Raw genomic sequence first — 14933 nt, 5'->3', positions numbered from 1 at the left:
CCGGTGAGGGGCTAGCACCAGCGCCGCGCAAAACATCCGCGGAACACGCAGAAAATGGTGGGAGAATCACCAGGTCCATGCTGGACATGTGCAGGGCTGACAAGCTGCAGCCGCGCATACACCTACACCCCCCACACACGCACCAACGGCGCCGGTTGTGCTGGACTGCATACCCGTCCATTCCGACCCCACAGCGCACCTTCAGGCCACCCCCTACTACCCTCCCCCCTCACCCAGCCCTGGCAGAAGCCCCTCGGCCAACGGCACAACTGTCAATGGCGACATATGGCGGTGCTGGACACTGTCTGTATGCCCTCTCTCTTTCCCCGCAGCCACCACGCTAGGCTCACGACCGTTGAGACAACACGTGGCCCGTGCCATCGGGAACTCGGCCGTTTGGAGGCGGCATCATGGTGGGCCCAATAATGAGATGCGAATGCAGGTAGAACTGCATGCGTCGTGCATCGCAATGACGCCGATTTGGAGGGGCAAAGCATTGCGATTACCAAACCAGCGCCTGCCACAATTTCAGCTTCGGCAGCTGTTGTCTGCCCAATCGCCGTTCCTGATTTTGGCATTGGGTAACGGAGGATCCCGCCAGACATTGTTTTGTAGCGTCAGAGATGTTTGAATGATAAATTTATTAGATTATCATGTTGCTTCACAGCGCCAGGGCTCCAGGTTCGATTCCCCGCTGGGTCACTGTCTGTGCGGAGTCTGCATGTTCTCCCTGTGTCTGCGTGGGTTTCCTCCGGGGGCTCCGGTTTCCTCCCACAAGTCCCAAAAGACATATTTGCTAGGTGAATTAGACATTCTGAATTTTCCCTCAACGTACCCGAGCAGGCGCCGGAGTGTGGCGACTAGGGGATTTCCACAATAACTTCATTGCAGTGTTAATGTAAGCCTAATTGTGACTCTAATAAAAATTATAAAAAAGGTTTTGTTTTTTTTCAACTGCATTTCAAGCATTTTTTTAATTCATTCATGGAATGTGGGCTTTATTGTAAATTTCTAATTGTCCTTGAGAAGGTTGTGGTGAGCTGCCATCTTGAAACATTGCAGACCATGTGGTGTGGTTACACCCACAGTGCTATTAGGGAGAGGGTTTCAGGATTTTAACACAGCGACAGTGAAGGAACAGCAATATATTTCAAAGTCAGGACAGTGAGTGACTAGCTGGTGGTGTTCCCATGTGTCTGCTGTCCTTGTGCTACTAGATAATAATGGTTCTGCTTTTGAAAGGTGGTGTCTAAGGAGCCTCGGTAAGTTCCTGCAGTGCATCTTGTAGATGGTACACACTGCTGCCATTGTGCACTGGTGGTGGAGAGAGTGAATGTTTGTGGATGGGGTGCCAATCAAGCCAGTTGCTTTATCCTGGATGTTGTCAAGCTTCAAGTGTTGCTGGAAGTAGATTGATCCAGGCAAGTGGAGAGTATTCCATCACACTCCTGACTTGTGCCTTATAGGTGGTGGACAGGCTCTGGGACCAGGAGGTGAGTTACTCAGCATAGAATTCTGAGTCTCTGACCTGCTCTTGTCGCCACAGTATTTATATGAATAGTCCAGTTCCGTTTTTGGTCAATGGTAACCCCCAGGAATTTAATAGTGGGGGATTCGGTAGTGGGGGATTCGGGGGTACCAATGCCATTGAATACCAAGGGGCGAAGGTTTGGTACTCTCTTGTTGGAGATGGTCCTCATGTACAATTGTTCCCTGATTCCCATTGACTCTAGTTTTGCTTGGTTTCCTTGATGCCACACATGATTAACTGTTACCTTGATGTCAAGTAGAAATTCGGGGTCAAATATCCAAATATTCCCTAGCTTCATATGTCACCTGAGTACTGTACATGGTATAGATACTGGCCAGGAGGGTGGAGGATGTGGTCTCGCAGGTCATTCACGAGGACCCAACGGGTTTTGTGAAGGGGAGGCAGCTGAATGTCAATGTGCGGCGGCTTCTGAACGTGATAATGATGTCGGCGGTGAACGGGGAGGCGGAGATAGTGGCATCGATGGATACAGAGAAAGCTTTTGAGAGGGTGGAGTGGAGCTACCTGTGGGAGGTGTTGAGGAGATTTGGGTTTGGTGAGGGATTTATTAGCTGGGTGAAGATGTTGTATAGTGCTCCGGTGGCGAGCGGGGTGACGAATGGGAGGTGGTCGGAGGACTTTCGGTTGGCTTCGCATTGGCGATCGAACCCCTGGCCATGGCACTGAGGGAATCGAGGAACAGGAGGGGGATTGTGCGGGGGGGGGGGGAATGGAGGAACACCTGCTGTCGTTGTACGCGGACGATTTACTGCTGTACATTGCAAATCCGGTGGGGGGGATGCCAGAGGTGATGGGGATCCTGGGGGAGTTCAGACACTTCTCTGGCTATAAGCTCAATGTGGGAAAGAGTGAGCTGTTTGTGGTGCATATGGGGGACCAGGAGAAAGAGATAGGGGAGCTCCCGCTGAAAAGGGCAGATACCAGGGAGTCCAGATAGCCAGGAGCTGGGGGGCCCTGCATAGGTTAAACTTCACGAGGCTGGTGGAGCAGATGGAGGAGCAGTTCAGGAGGTGGGATGTGTTGCCACTCTCCCGAGCGGGCAGGGTCCAGTCGGTTAAGATGACGGTGCTCTCGAGGTTTTTGTTTCTCTTCCAGCGTTTACCCATTATGATTCCGAAGGCTTTCTTTAGGAGGGTTAACAGGAGCATTACGGGGTTTGTGTGGGCGCAGAAGACGCCGAGCGTGAGGAGGGTATTTGTGGAGCGAGGCAGGGAGGTGGGTGGTGTTGCTCGTTATGCTTTCCCTTAATTTGCTCTGTTTTAATTACCTTTGCTCAAGAGTTGCCAGGTATCTTTCTGATACCACCACAGGGTTCAAAGCCAAGTACTGATCAATAACTCAATACACCAGTTAGTAAGTTTGAAATCAATACACATTTATTGACACACATAGTCAATTATTACTCATGCATAAACTCTCCTCGCTAAACTACAACTACTACTAAAAGCCTATACTTAGCTTCGAGTGGCCCACTCAGTCAGAGGAACAATGGCCGTTGTCTGGTTCTGACACTGCTGGCTTCGAACTGGTATGGGATAGTAGCTAGGAGCGTCTATCTCGTAGCGTGCGTTGACCTTAGACTTACTTGGCTGGTGCTTGGCGGCCTCTCGTCGCTGAGAGCCAAATGCCAAGTTGAAGATGGAGAGGAGTAAGAGTAAGAGAGCGAACTGACCTTGGGGACTCTGCTTTATACCCCAAGGGGTTTCGCGCCCTTCTGGGCGGACCCCGGACTTGGTCCCAATTAATTGGACCATGTCCCAATCGTTCGCATTGATTTTCTCCAATACCGGGTTCGTTCCCTGATCGTTGGGCTGGCCCTATGTAACCGTTGGCCTGCCTTTGTTTTAGCTTCCACTGGCGCCGGGGAGTCTGTCCTGGTCTCGATTGTTTCAATGTTTCCTTTTTGTCCCGGGAGATAGCTCATTAATATGCTAATGGCTATTGGTTTCAGTTCTGTCTGGGTTCTGCAAGTCTTAATACACAGGAAACCTTGCACTTGCTTGTTTTCTCTAGTGCTGTCCATTTTTCCCTGCACTCTTTGCGAGTGTCCATTTTGGAATCGGGATGTGGCTACACTCCCTCCTTGTGATCCTCAACGTGAAGCGTGAAGAATCACACTACTGCGATGTCTTTGTTCCCTGACCATGCAGGCACTCATAACTAGGCTCTATTCTGACCCTAACTATGCCACATATTTTTAACTAAACAATCTTACATACACACATCATCAAAACTCTATGGGGGTGCTATGTCATCAAGGGCATGCATTACAAAATAACAAACTGGAACCTCTAACTATTCTCACTAGACTATCCTCACTTAAACAATTCAAAAATATACTAACATCTTAACTGTACAAAAATAGCAGCATTCAAATTTCTCTGGTTTGGCAGTCAAACGCAGAGTTCACATTTCTTTATTCAACAAACAAACACATTTCTTTATTCAACAAACGAACACACACAAACAAAAAAACTAATGTACTTTAATCCATGTCAAGGGGTTCAGGGGCCTGGTGGAAACCGAAAATAGGGGATCTTATTCTGTATACCCGGGTGTGAGAGCGGCGGGCTCTTCTTTGCCATTTCTTCATTCGGATGGTCTGCACGATACTGCAAAGTATCGGCAGTGCTAAAAGTGCTTCAACGACATACGAGAGGGAATACCATGTGATAAACTTATCACACCAGGTCGGGGTACTGTTGACTGTTACTGGGCTCTGTGTACTGTGGGGGAGTGAATCATTGACGGTCTGTGGGGTGGGGGTGGGGGGGGTTAGCGTTCGCGCGCAACCAAAGGGATCCTGCTGGTGTCCATATAACAAAGATGGAGGTCGTCTTCATCTTTCTCTTCTCTTCTCTTCTTTCTTCTCTTCTTGTCTTCTTTGAGCTTCTGGAATTCTGTGAATACAAACATAATATCTATCATTATCTTGCTTAAGATCTCGTGTGTTTGTCTGTCTGTCCTTTAGCCAATTACCCTTTATAATTGGTCACCATCTGTGACTCACTCATTTTTTTTTCTGAACCGAATTTCTGGACAAGACATTCTTGAAAATTACTGACACAGTGCGAGCCGTCTCGCAGCCTGTGCGATTTACCATCCCAATGTTTGAGGATGAAAATAGCATGAGGAAAGCAACCGAAGGGTCACTATAAAAGAAAACAAAAACTTTTGAACTGAAAGAGCCAAAATGAGGTGCGTATGGGCCGGGGCGGGTAAGAATTGGATGGAATCCCCAGGTAGGACGGGATGTGCTCTACCCGAGCTTGGCTGACCAGAGGGGGGGGTCCTCAGGCAGGGCGGGGGTAAGTGCCGTTTCTCCACTGCCTGAGTAACCGGCAAGAATGGGCAAGAATGTAGTCGTCATGGGGGTTGCAGTACTGCCTCTCCTAACCTCAAACTAGAAGAGCAGTTATGATCTGTTTTCGGGCAAGTTCTCAGAGGTTTCGGCTGATAAGCTAGGCGGCAAATTCTCAGAGGTTTCTGCGGACAAACTAGGCATCTGGCCGTGGACAAACTTGCTCCATTAACTGCCAGGGGGCGTTAAAGGAGTGGTGGCATTGGGCTGTGAAAACCTGTTTAAATTCCAAACACTGAACATGTAACAAATACAAACAAACAAACATGCAACAAATATCGTGCAGGTTCCATCAGAAAGGACACCATATCTCTCTAGCGGTTCCTTTTAAACATCATCTGGACACCTCAGTTTTCAGTTGCGAACAGGGTCGCAAAGGGATTCGCGTGGTGGGAGTCAGACTCAATGTCATTATCTTCTCCAGGCTGCCATACTCTTGACTGTATAAGTCGTGCCAAAACTGCATGGGGTGACTTGGGGTCCATCTCATTGTTCCTGATGAGCCTGAATGACTTGTCGCGGTGCCAGATTCGTGAGTCTAGTTGGGAGCTACTGGAGTTCAGTCCGTCACCGTCGGGCGGTGGGTCTGGGTCAGGGGCTTTAATGTATGTGATCTCGAAGGGATCACTTGAATTGTTGTCGGAATCGCTGGGAGTGGGGCCTGTTGCAGGGGGATAGTATCGTGGCGTGTTGTTGCTGTCATCAGTGCTTTCACAGTCACTGTCGCTGCTGTCTGGGGGTGGGGAGAGGTGGAGTCGTGTGTCAGGGGGCGGAGTCGAAGTTGAGTCCGAGGATGGGCTGGACTGGCTGGGGAGGGTAGGAATGCGTTTCCTGTGGGCGGGGCGAGTTCATCTGCTGCGGCGAGCAGGATGTGGTGTGTGTGGTTATTCTGCGAGCCATAAGCCTTGAGCTGGTTTATGTGAAACCACGCAATCTTTCCATTGGGGTACTTTATCTTGTAGACAGAGGGCTTACTTTGTCCGAAATGGAGTACGGACCTGAGTACTTAGGTGACAGGAATGTGCTGGGGTTGTAAAGGGAAAGCATCACTTGCTGCCCTACTGCAAACTCAGTGGCATGCACTGTCTTATCGAAACAAGCCTTGCTGTTACTTCCTTGTGCACATTCTCACAGCGGCTGCTAGTTGGGCCAATTTAACATTTTCGATTAGCTGTTGCACAGCCGTTTCGTGTGTGAGGGCCGTCACTGCGGGGCTGGTCAAATCTAATCCGAATAAATATTCCATTCCTTTCATGGGGCGTCCGGTCATGAGAGTGTGGGGGGTGTATCCTGTGGACGTGGATACCGTGTTTCGTAAAAACGTCAATGCAAATGGGAGAACTGAGTCCCAGGTGCTATTGTTCTGCTGAACCATTTTCCTAAGGGTGGCTTTTAGTGTCCTATTCATTCGTTCGGCAATACCACTTGACTGGGGGTGGTATGCGATGTGAAACTTTTGAGTGATTCCAAAAATTGTGAGGACGTTTTTCATAACTCATCCTGTAAAATGGGAGCCTTGATCGGACTCTATGCTATGGGGGAGTCCCCATCTTGTAAAGATGTGGTGGGTCAGTATTTTGGCTGTGGTCTTTGCCGTGTTAGTGCGCGATGGAAATGCTTCTACCCATTTTGTGAAGGTGTCGATGACCACCAACACATACTTATATCCGTTTCTGCAAGGGGGTAGGGGTCCTATGAAGTCGATCTGGAGATTAGTCCATGGGCCATTAACGGGGCGGGTGTGGCTAAGTTGAGCCTTCTTTGCGTATCTGTCCGGATTGTTCTGGGCACAGATCAAGCAATTCTCAATGTAGTGTGTTACGTCGGCTTTCAAATGTGGCAACCAACAGAGCGGTCTGAGGTGGGCTAAAGTGGGTTCAATTCCCTGATGTCCATGATTGTCATGGAACAAATAAATAAGTTGGTTCCTATCCAGCTCTGGAACTACATAAAGGCTGTCTTTAAGAATCACATCGTCATGTGTGGTCATGGAACTCTTAAATTTGTCATAAGGGGCTGGGAAGGTTCCCTTTAAAACTTCCCTGAGCTTCTCGTCCTGTTTCTGTGCCTGGGCTAATTCCTGTATGTTGGTCTGTGAGACCTGAACTGCGTGTACTTGGGCGCTTTCGGGGGGGTTCCAAAAATAACCATGCCTAGAACCTGCTATTGCTAGGGCGTCTGCTTTAACATTTCCAGGTGATGAAGAACGGTGGTGACTATGAACTTTTATAATGCTGTATTTCCTGTCCTTTGCCTGCTTTAAAATATGGCAGAGTAGTGGAGTTGATGGTAGGGGTTTTCCGTCTGCGGAAACAAATCCTCTTGTTTCCCACAGGGGTAGGAATTCTGTTAAACTGTTACAGACATACAGGCTGTCTGAGTAGATGTCTAGTGGGGTGGGGAACGAATCGGGGTGGTCTACAATATAAGCTATCGCTGCCAGTTCTGCTGCCTGCCAGCCTAAGTGTCCTGGCAACTTTAGGGAAATCTCTTCAAGGGCGCGTCCCTGCGCGTCCTCTACATAAATACCGCATCCTGTTATGCGTTTGCCGTCTAAAACTGTGGAAGAGCCATCCACATAGATTTTCAGGGGTGCGCACGCGTCTGTGGGCTGGGGTCTCTGAGGTGAACTACCTATCTTCCTGGGAGGTGTCTGTGGAATGAATGGGCCTGTGTTGTGCTGTGTGGAGATAATCTGACATTCATGAGGGGTGCCTGGGTATTGTAAATTGTCCGCAAGGAAAGTGTGTGTCTTTGTTCTTTTAACTGTGATGTCCCTTCCCTGTAAAAGAAGGGTCCAACGGGCTGCTCGGATTTGGCTGAATGTGCCATCTTTAAGTCGGCCGTCTAATAATAGCTGTGTTGGGGTGTGTTCTGTGAGGATGGTGATGGGGTTGAGTCCTGTTATGTACGAAAAATACTGTACTGCCCAAACAACTGCGAGCAGGTGCCTTTCACAGGCAGAGAATCCTTGCTCGACAGGGTCTAAAACTCGGGATGCGTATGCTACGGGTCTTAACTGGTCATGCCGTCCCTGGAGGAGCATGGCCGAAAGGGTTCGGTCGTTAGCTTTTGGGGAAAGAGGGTCTGGGACCTGTAGTGCGGGGGCTGTGCTGAGTGCTCTTTTTAAAGCATACACGGCTTCTGTATGCTGTGGAAGCCATTCCCAAGGTGCCTTTTTTTTTTAAGAAGGTCGGATAGGGGCGCTGCTTTAGTGGCGAAACAGTCGATGTGGTTTCGGCAGTAGCCAACCAGTCCTAAAAACGACCGGAGGGCTGAGACATTGTGGGGAAGGGGCAATTTGAAAATCGAGTCAATCCTTTTCTGCTCGATCTCGCGTTTACCATGCGTGATAACTGTTCCCAAGTATATCACTTTTTCTTCCAAAATCTGGGCCTTTTTGGGGTTAACCTTACATCCAATTTCTTTTAGGAGTCCTAGGAGTTCTGATAGAAGTGAAATGTGCTCTGCCTTTGTGTCTGTCTGTAGTAGCAGGTCGTCTACATACTGGACCAGACATTCGGGGCGGGAAAATTTAGCTAATCCATTTGCCAGCTGTCGGTGGAAAATGGAGGGGGAGTTGTGGAATCCTTGTGGAAGGCACGTCCATGTACACTGCTGTCCTTTAAAAGTGAAGGCGAATTTGTACTGGCACGCTTTAGCCAATGGAATGGACCAGAAGCCATTACTAATGTCCAAAACCGTAAAGAATCGTGACTGGAGTCCCTGCTTGAGCATGGTCTCGGGACTTGAGGCTATGGTGGGGGTTGCTGCTGGGGTTACTTTGTTCAGTTCCCGGTAATCAATGGTCAGTCGCCATGATCCATCGGGTTTCCTGACGGGCCAAATTAGAGCATTATTAGTGGAGGCTACTGATCTCAGTATGCCCTGTTCTAACAAGCTGTCTATTACTTTTGAGATTTCTCCCTCTGCTTCCTGGGGAAATCCGTACTGTTTCTGGGGTCTGGGGTCAGGACCTGTAATCTGCACAGAGCCAGCCATTCTGCCACAGTCGTGCTTGTGCTGTGCAAATGCTGCTTTGTGTTCTTGCAGGACTGCCCTAACCTGTTTGTCTGCACTAATTGTTCTCGGGTGAAACCAATATTCTCCTACTAAGCTGATCCTGTTTGCATATTCTCCTACTGTGAGCGTGGCGGGGGCTCTTGCTGCTTTTGCCATTCTCCAGCCACATTTGTTTACTGGATCAAATGAAAGGTTGTGGGAACTCATAAAGTCAATTCCTAAAATGTGTTCTGCTGTGTGGGGCAGATCAACTAACACTATGGGGTGCTTTGTGGTTATATTGCCGATTTGTATGGATACAGGGGCTGTGATATGTCCCTGCTGTGAGTGGCCTGTAAAGCCGCTGAGGGTGATGGTGTCTGTAGTGGGCCATGTGTTCTTCTGAAACATCGTGGAGGAATTGAGTGTGGTGCGGGACCCTCCTGTGTCCCAAAGAAATTCAACGGGCTGACCCCGTACTTTGCTTGCTACGACCGGTCGGCCAGACTTATCCCATAGGATGTCGCAGACCCAGGTTGGGGAGCACGAACACTGTCAGTCTGTGCCGTTCATGTCTCCCTGGTCTGAACGGGCGCTAACACTGTGAATAGGCTTTGCCCTATTCCTATTTAGGGTGCCTGTCTGTTGGGCTCTCTGTGGTTTCTGTGGCGCGTTGCACTCGCGTCCTGGATGTCCACAGTTGTAACACTCCTGTGATTTGGGCTGGGGTGGGCTGTTCCTACTCTCATTTATCCATGCGGGGTTCTGTTGCGCTTTAACTGCAGGCATATCTGCATCTGCCTGCACTTCCTTGGGTTTCCTAAAATTGGTCTTATTCTGAACGGATTGCTCCCAAGCGCGGGACAACCTTTTTAAAACCCATTTCTCATCGTGGACCTCATCTGAGGGGTCATAATTTGCGCAAGCTCTCTGTCCTGCCTCTGTTGCATGAGAGATCAAGATTCAAGTCCATTTTGCCATGTTATCTGGGGACAAATGGGCACGGGCTAATTCTCCAAATACTGCAGGGAAATGAATCCACAGGTGTCCAGCAAACGCTGTGGGGTGCTCTGTCTTCTTTTGCCTACATTTATTCAGGCCTTCTACCGGGTCTCCTATGTTATAGTCGAACGCATCAAGGATCGCTGTGTGTATCTCTGCTAGGGTGCCTCCTCCTACATTCTGTGTGTCGGGAAGGGCTGCTACGACTGATGGATCAAGACTCAAAACTGTTAGCTTTACCTGCTCTCTCTCGACAAGGCCGTACATGGTGGCCTGCTGTTTAACTTTCACAAAGAATTGGTGGGGGTCTGAAGTGGGGAGGAATGGTGTGATTTTCTCGCACGCGTCCCGTAATTGGGTCAAGGTTAAGGGGGTTCTATACAGGAAATCTCCTTCTCCTTCTGCTGCGGCTCTGCGGTGTGTGGTTACCGGATTCATGGGGGTGTGTTCTGCCTGTTCAGTGGGGGGTTGGGGTGCTCTCCTTTTCTGGGGCTTCTCCTGCGTACATGCTCCATGTACGTATCTATGGGCTGTTTCATTTAATTCCTGCCACTCGGGGCCATTTTCCTCATCTAGTTGGGATCCGAATGTGCTCTGAAAGCCATTCTGAACTGAAAGTAGGGATTGCAATTCTGCAATTTGCTTCCGGCACTTTGCGTGGTCTACCGAGCTCTGCCTTTGTTCCGTTGTGGAAGCATGGAGTACTCGTAGGGCTGCTTTTAAATCACTACACTGTTTCTGCAATGCCTCTACCTGCTGTTCTGTTTCTTGTCTTACCTGTCTTTCTTGTGTGTCCTGGTAGGCCTTGTCATACTGGGTCTGGAAGCTGCTTAAGTGTGCCAGACAAGACTGGTGTGCCCTCTTGGCATCATCCACCTCTGTCTTTTGCTGATAACTTCCCTCTTAACTCTCTGTTCTCTCTCTCTCTACCTCACTCACATCTACCTTACTCGTTCTATCTCTCTCCTCTATCTCTCTACGGAGCGTCCTAACGACCTCCTCTGTGCCTCGCAATTGTGCCAGACGGGACACGATTGCCATCGGCTTGTGAGCTTTTCCCAAGCTCTTCTTGTGAATCTCTGTCAGGTTCTCCCACCAAGTATGTCCTATACTCCCAGGACCTGTTTCTTCATTCGCACAAAATTCGCTCCAAAGGGGCCATCCTTTCCCTTTGAGGTACTTCCTAATTTCATCTTCCCAAACGGGACACTGTCCTACTCTGCTGGTCGCTGCGACCTCGAATTCCTGGGGGTTCATAAGGCGTTTCATTGCCTTCATTGCCATTTTCCTATTTCTGTGTTCTCTATTAAATTTGGAACGGAGGTGATAAAGCGGTGATGTAAACATGGGTACGGCTTACGCTAATTTCCGGCCTACAAAACTCCCGACAGTTTTACGCAAAAAAATCTCTCAGGTTTAACTTATATCCCTATTAGTACGCATACATTAACACACTTCCGAATTCTGGAGGATTGATCAGTACTGCTTAAACTCTTGTGGTTCTTCTGTTTCCAATTGGATTTCTAATTCAAATTTTGGGTTCTCTCGGAGTGGGGGGGCCACTTCTAAGTCGAATCCCATCAGAGTTGCACCTGTAAATGTTGCTCGTTATGCTTTCCCTTAATTTGCTCTGTTTTAATTATCTTTGCTCAAGAGTCGCCAGGTATCTTTCTGATACCACCACAGGGTTCAAAGCCAAATACTGATCAATAACTCAATACACCAGTTAGTAAGTTTGAAATCAATACACATTTATTGACACACACAGTCAATTATTACTCATGCATAAACTCTACTCGCTAAACTACAACTACTACTGAAAGCCTATACTTAGCTTCGAGTGGCCCACTCAGTCAGAGGAACAATGGCCGTTGTCTGGTTCTGATACTGCTGGCTTTGAACTGGTATGGGATAGTAGCTAGGAGGGTCTATCCCGTAGCGTGCGTTGATCTTAGACTTACTTGGTTGGTGCTTGGCGGCCTCTCGTCGCTGAGAGCCAAATGCCAAGTTGAAGATGGAGAGGAGTAAGAGTAAGAGAGCGAACTGACCTTGGGGACTCTGCTTTATACCCCAAGGGGTTTTGCGCCCTTCTGGGCGGACCCCGGACTTGGTCCCAATTAATTGGACCATGTCCCAATCGTTCGCATTGATTTTCTCCAATACCGGGGTTGTTCCCTGATCGTTGGTTGGGCCCTATGTGGCCGTTGGCCTGCCTTTGTTTTAGCTTCCACTGGCGCCGGGGAGTCTGTCCTGGTCTCGATTGTTTCAATGTTTCCTTTTTGTCCCGGGAGATAGCTCATTAATATGCTAATGGCTATTGGTTTCAGTTCTGTCTGGGTTCTGCAAGTCTTAATACACAGGAAACCTTGCACCTGCTTGTTTTCTCTAGTGCTGTCCATTTTTCCCTGCACTGTTTGCGAGTGTCCATTTTGGAATCGGGACGTGGCCACCCCAGGTGGTGAGGAGGGTATTCTTGGAGACGAGGCAGGGTGGTGGGTGGATTGGCGCTGCCCAACCTGTGTGGGTATTACTGGGCTGCTAACGTGGCAATGATTCGTAGGTGGGTGATGGAGGGGGAGGGAGTCGCATGGAAGAGGATGGAGGCGGCGTCCTGTGTGGGCACGAGTTTAGAGGCGCTGGTGACGGCCCCGTTGTCACTCTCCCCGGCAAGGTACTCTTCGAGTCCGGTAGTGGTGGCTACCCTCAAAATCTGGGGGCAGTGGAGGAGGCATAGGGGGAAAGTGAAGGCCTCGGTTTGGTCCCCGATATGGGGGAACCACCGGTTTGTACCAGGGAGGATAGATGGAGGGTTTTTGAGTTGGCACAGGGCAGGTATCAGTCGGATTGGGGACCTCTTCCTAGATGGGAAGTTTGCGACCTTAGAGGAGTTGGAGGGAAAGTGGGGTCTACCCCCAGGGAATTCCTTTAGGTACATGCAGATTAGGGCGTTAGTTAGGCAGCAGGTAGCGGAGTTTCCGCTATTGCCGCCAATGGGGGTTCAGGACAGGGTGCTCTCGGGGACGTGGGTCGGCGAGGGTAGGATCTCTGCCATTTATCAGGTGATGCAGGAGGGAGAGGAGGCCTCGGTGGAGGAGCTGAAAGCGAAGTGGGAGGAGGAATTGGGGGAGGAGATTGATGAGGGGACGTGGGCAGACACCCTGGGGAGAGTGAATTCCTCCTCTGCTTGAGCACAGCTTAGTCTAATCCAGCTAAAGGTGCTGCACAAGGCGCATATGACTGGGACCAGGCTGAGCCGGTTCTTTGGGGGTGAGGACAGGTGTGGCAGGTGTTCGGGGAGCCCAGCGAATCACACCCACATGTTCTGGGCGTGTCCGGCGTTGGAGGGTTTCTGGAAGGGGGTGGCGGGGACCTTGTCCAGCGTGGATGGCTCCAGGGTGGAACCGGGCTGGGCTCGCTATTAATTGGGGTAGCATCGGAGCCAGGAGTGCAGGAGGCGAGAGAGGCCAGTATTCTGGCCTTTGCATCCCTAGTAGCCCGGTGAACGATCCTCTTGCAGTGGAGGGACACAAAGCCCCTGAGCCCGGAATCCTGGATCAGCGACATGGCCGGGTTCATTAAACTGGAGAGGGTCAAGTTTGCCCTGAGGGGGTCGGTGCAAGGGATCTTCCGGCAGTGGCAGCCTTTTCTTGATTTCCTGGTGGAGCATTAGAGGGTGCTCAGCTTCAGCAGCAACCCGGGGGGGGGGGGGGGGGGGGACGGGGGGGAGGGGGGGGGGACTGTGAGTTCGTTCTGGGGGTTTGTTCTTATGGTTCTATGTTTATTACTCTTTCTTGTTGTTAATTTATTGTTTTTGTATTGCGGGGGGGGGGGAGGGGTTCTTGTTTTTCTCTTTTCGTTGTTGGGATAAAATCTGTTGTTGAAAAATTTGAATAAAAATTATTATTGTTTTTAAATGGAGGATACATGGGAGGCATGGAGGGCATATTGAGGATCTGAGGGTCATGGAGTGGCATGGTGGTGTGAGATAAGGATCAGGAGGCCTTTAAATAATTTTGAGAGCACGGCTTCCAACTTGGAAAGCTGAGGAGGGCCTTCTAACCCGCCGCCTCTGCAATCACACTCCTCCCATACTTCATAGCAGCTGGCAAAAAGCACTGCACACCCAACCATGTGGGAAAAGACAAATATCCCATGAAAATATCACATCGGTTGGGTATGCATTTTGGAATGTAAAAAGATGTGCCGGTCATGTTTTCCCAAGCCACATGAAAACCCAGGCCATATTTCAACTTGATCTCACATTTTTTAATGCTAATTATATTATTGTGTCATGTATTTGATACATCTTTAGCTATTTGGTGAAGAAAAATATAATTTGCTTATTATGGAGTCAAACAAGGCAATTTTAAATTGGCTGTTGACTGCTTCCAGAAGGAACATTCTTTATGTTTAATTGAGTGGTTGAGGGGGGCACAAGGGTTGAGAAGGAGGGTCTGGGAGGCGGGGCAGGGGGAGGGGCACCGGTGCCCCAAGATTTCCTTCCCCTGCTCCTCCAGGGTCACAAGGAATCTTCTCTTCATTCTGGCCTCTTCAGGACCTTGTGCTTCTTGCCACCAGGTTAACCCGAAAGGCGTACACCAGGTTAAATACAGTCAGGCCACAATTATGTCATTGGAACCCAATTTACATATTTAAAAACGGATTCTGCTGTCTTCAGAAGAATAAAAATAAGATTGCATCCTGCATGAAGACAATAAGAGCCAGTAAATTGCTTGGATTACTTTAACCCCACCCACTTGTCGCAGTTTCTGGTGTTAAAATTGGGTTGAATCTGCAGATCAGAAATTCACCACTTTTCACTGCTCTCTGCCTTTGATTTCTAAAGGTAGCAAGGGAGAATATATGATGTTCTTTCAATTGTTTGCCCTACAGTGTGGAATGGACTCCAAAGGTAAAGTTCCTGAACTTCTGCTCGGGTTCTATCTTCTAATCTAATTCCAGCAAAAGAATCACAGAACACTCAGTGGCTGTAGAAATTCAGGGACAAATATTAAA

At 49.2% G+C, this 14933-nt stretch overlaps 1 protein-coding gene across 5 annotated transcripts in view; it reads right to left on the bottom strand.

The window, feature by feature from the left end:
* Positions 1-3531: 3531 nt before the first annotated feature.
* The window catches only part of LOC119965299 (glutathione hydrolase 1 proenzyme-like), a 109420-nt gene continuing 98018 nt past the window's right edge, over positions 3532-14933 (bottom strand). For all 5 annotated transcript variants that reach the window (XM_038795844.1, XM_038795882.1, XM_038795854.1 and 2 more), the window contains one exon: positions 3532-4452. In XM_038795844.1, the coding sequence (XP_038651772.1) occupies positions 4294-4452 (159 nt within the window). In that variant the 3' untranslated portion in view covers positions 3532-4293. The remainder of the gene's footprint in view (positions 4453-14933) is intronic.

The sequence above is a fragment of the Scyliorhinus canicula genome, chromosome 1 (genome assembly GCF_902713615.1).
Source record: "Scyliorhinus canicula chromosome 1, sScyCan1.1, whole genome shotgun sequence".
NCBI lineage: Eukaryota > Metazoa > Chordata > Chondrichthyes > Carcharhiniformes > Scyliorhinidae > Scyliorhinus > Scyliorhinus canicula.
The sequence above is the reverse complement of the archived record's forward strand: the minus strand, read 5'-3'. Positions and strand labels throughout refer to the sequence as shown.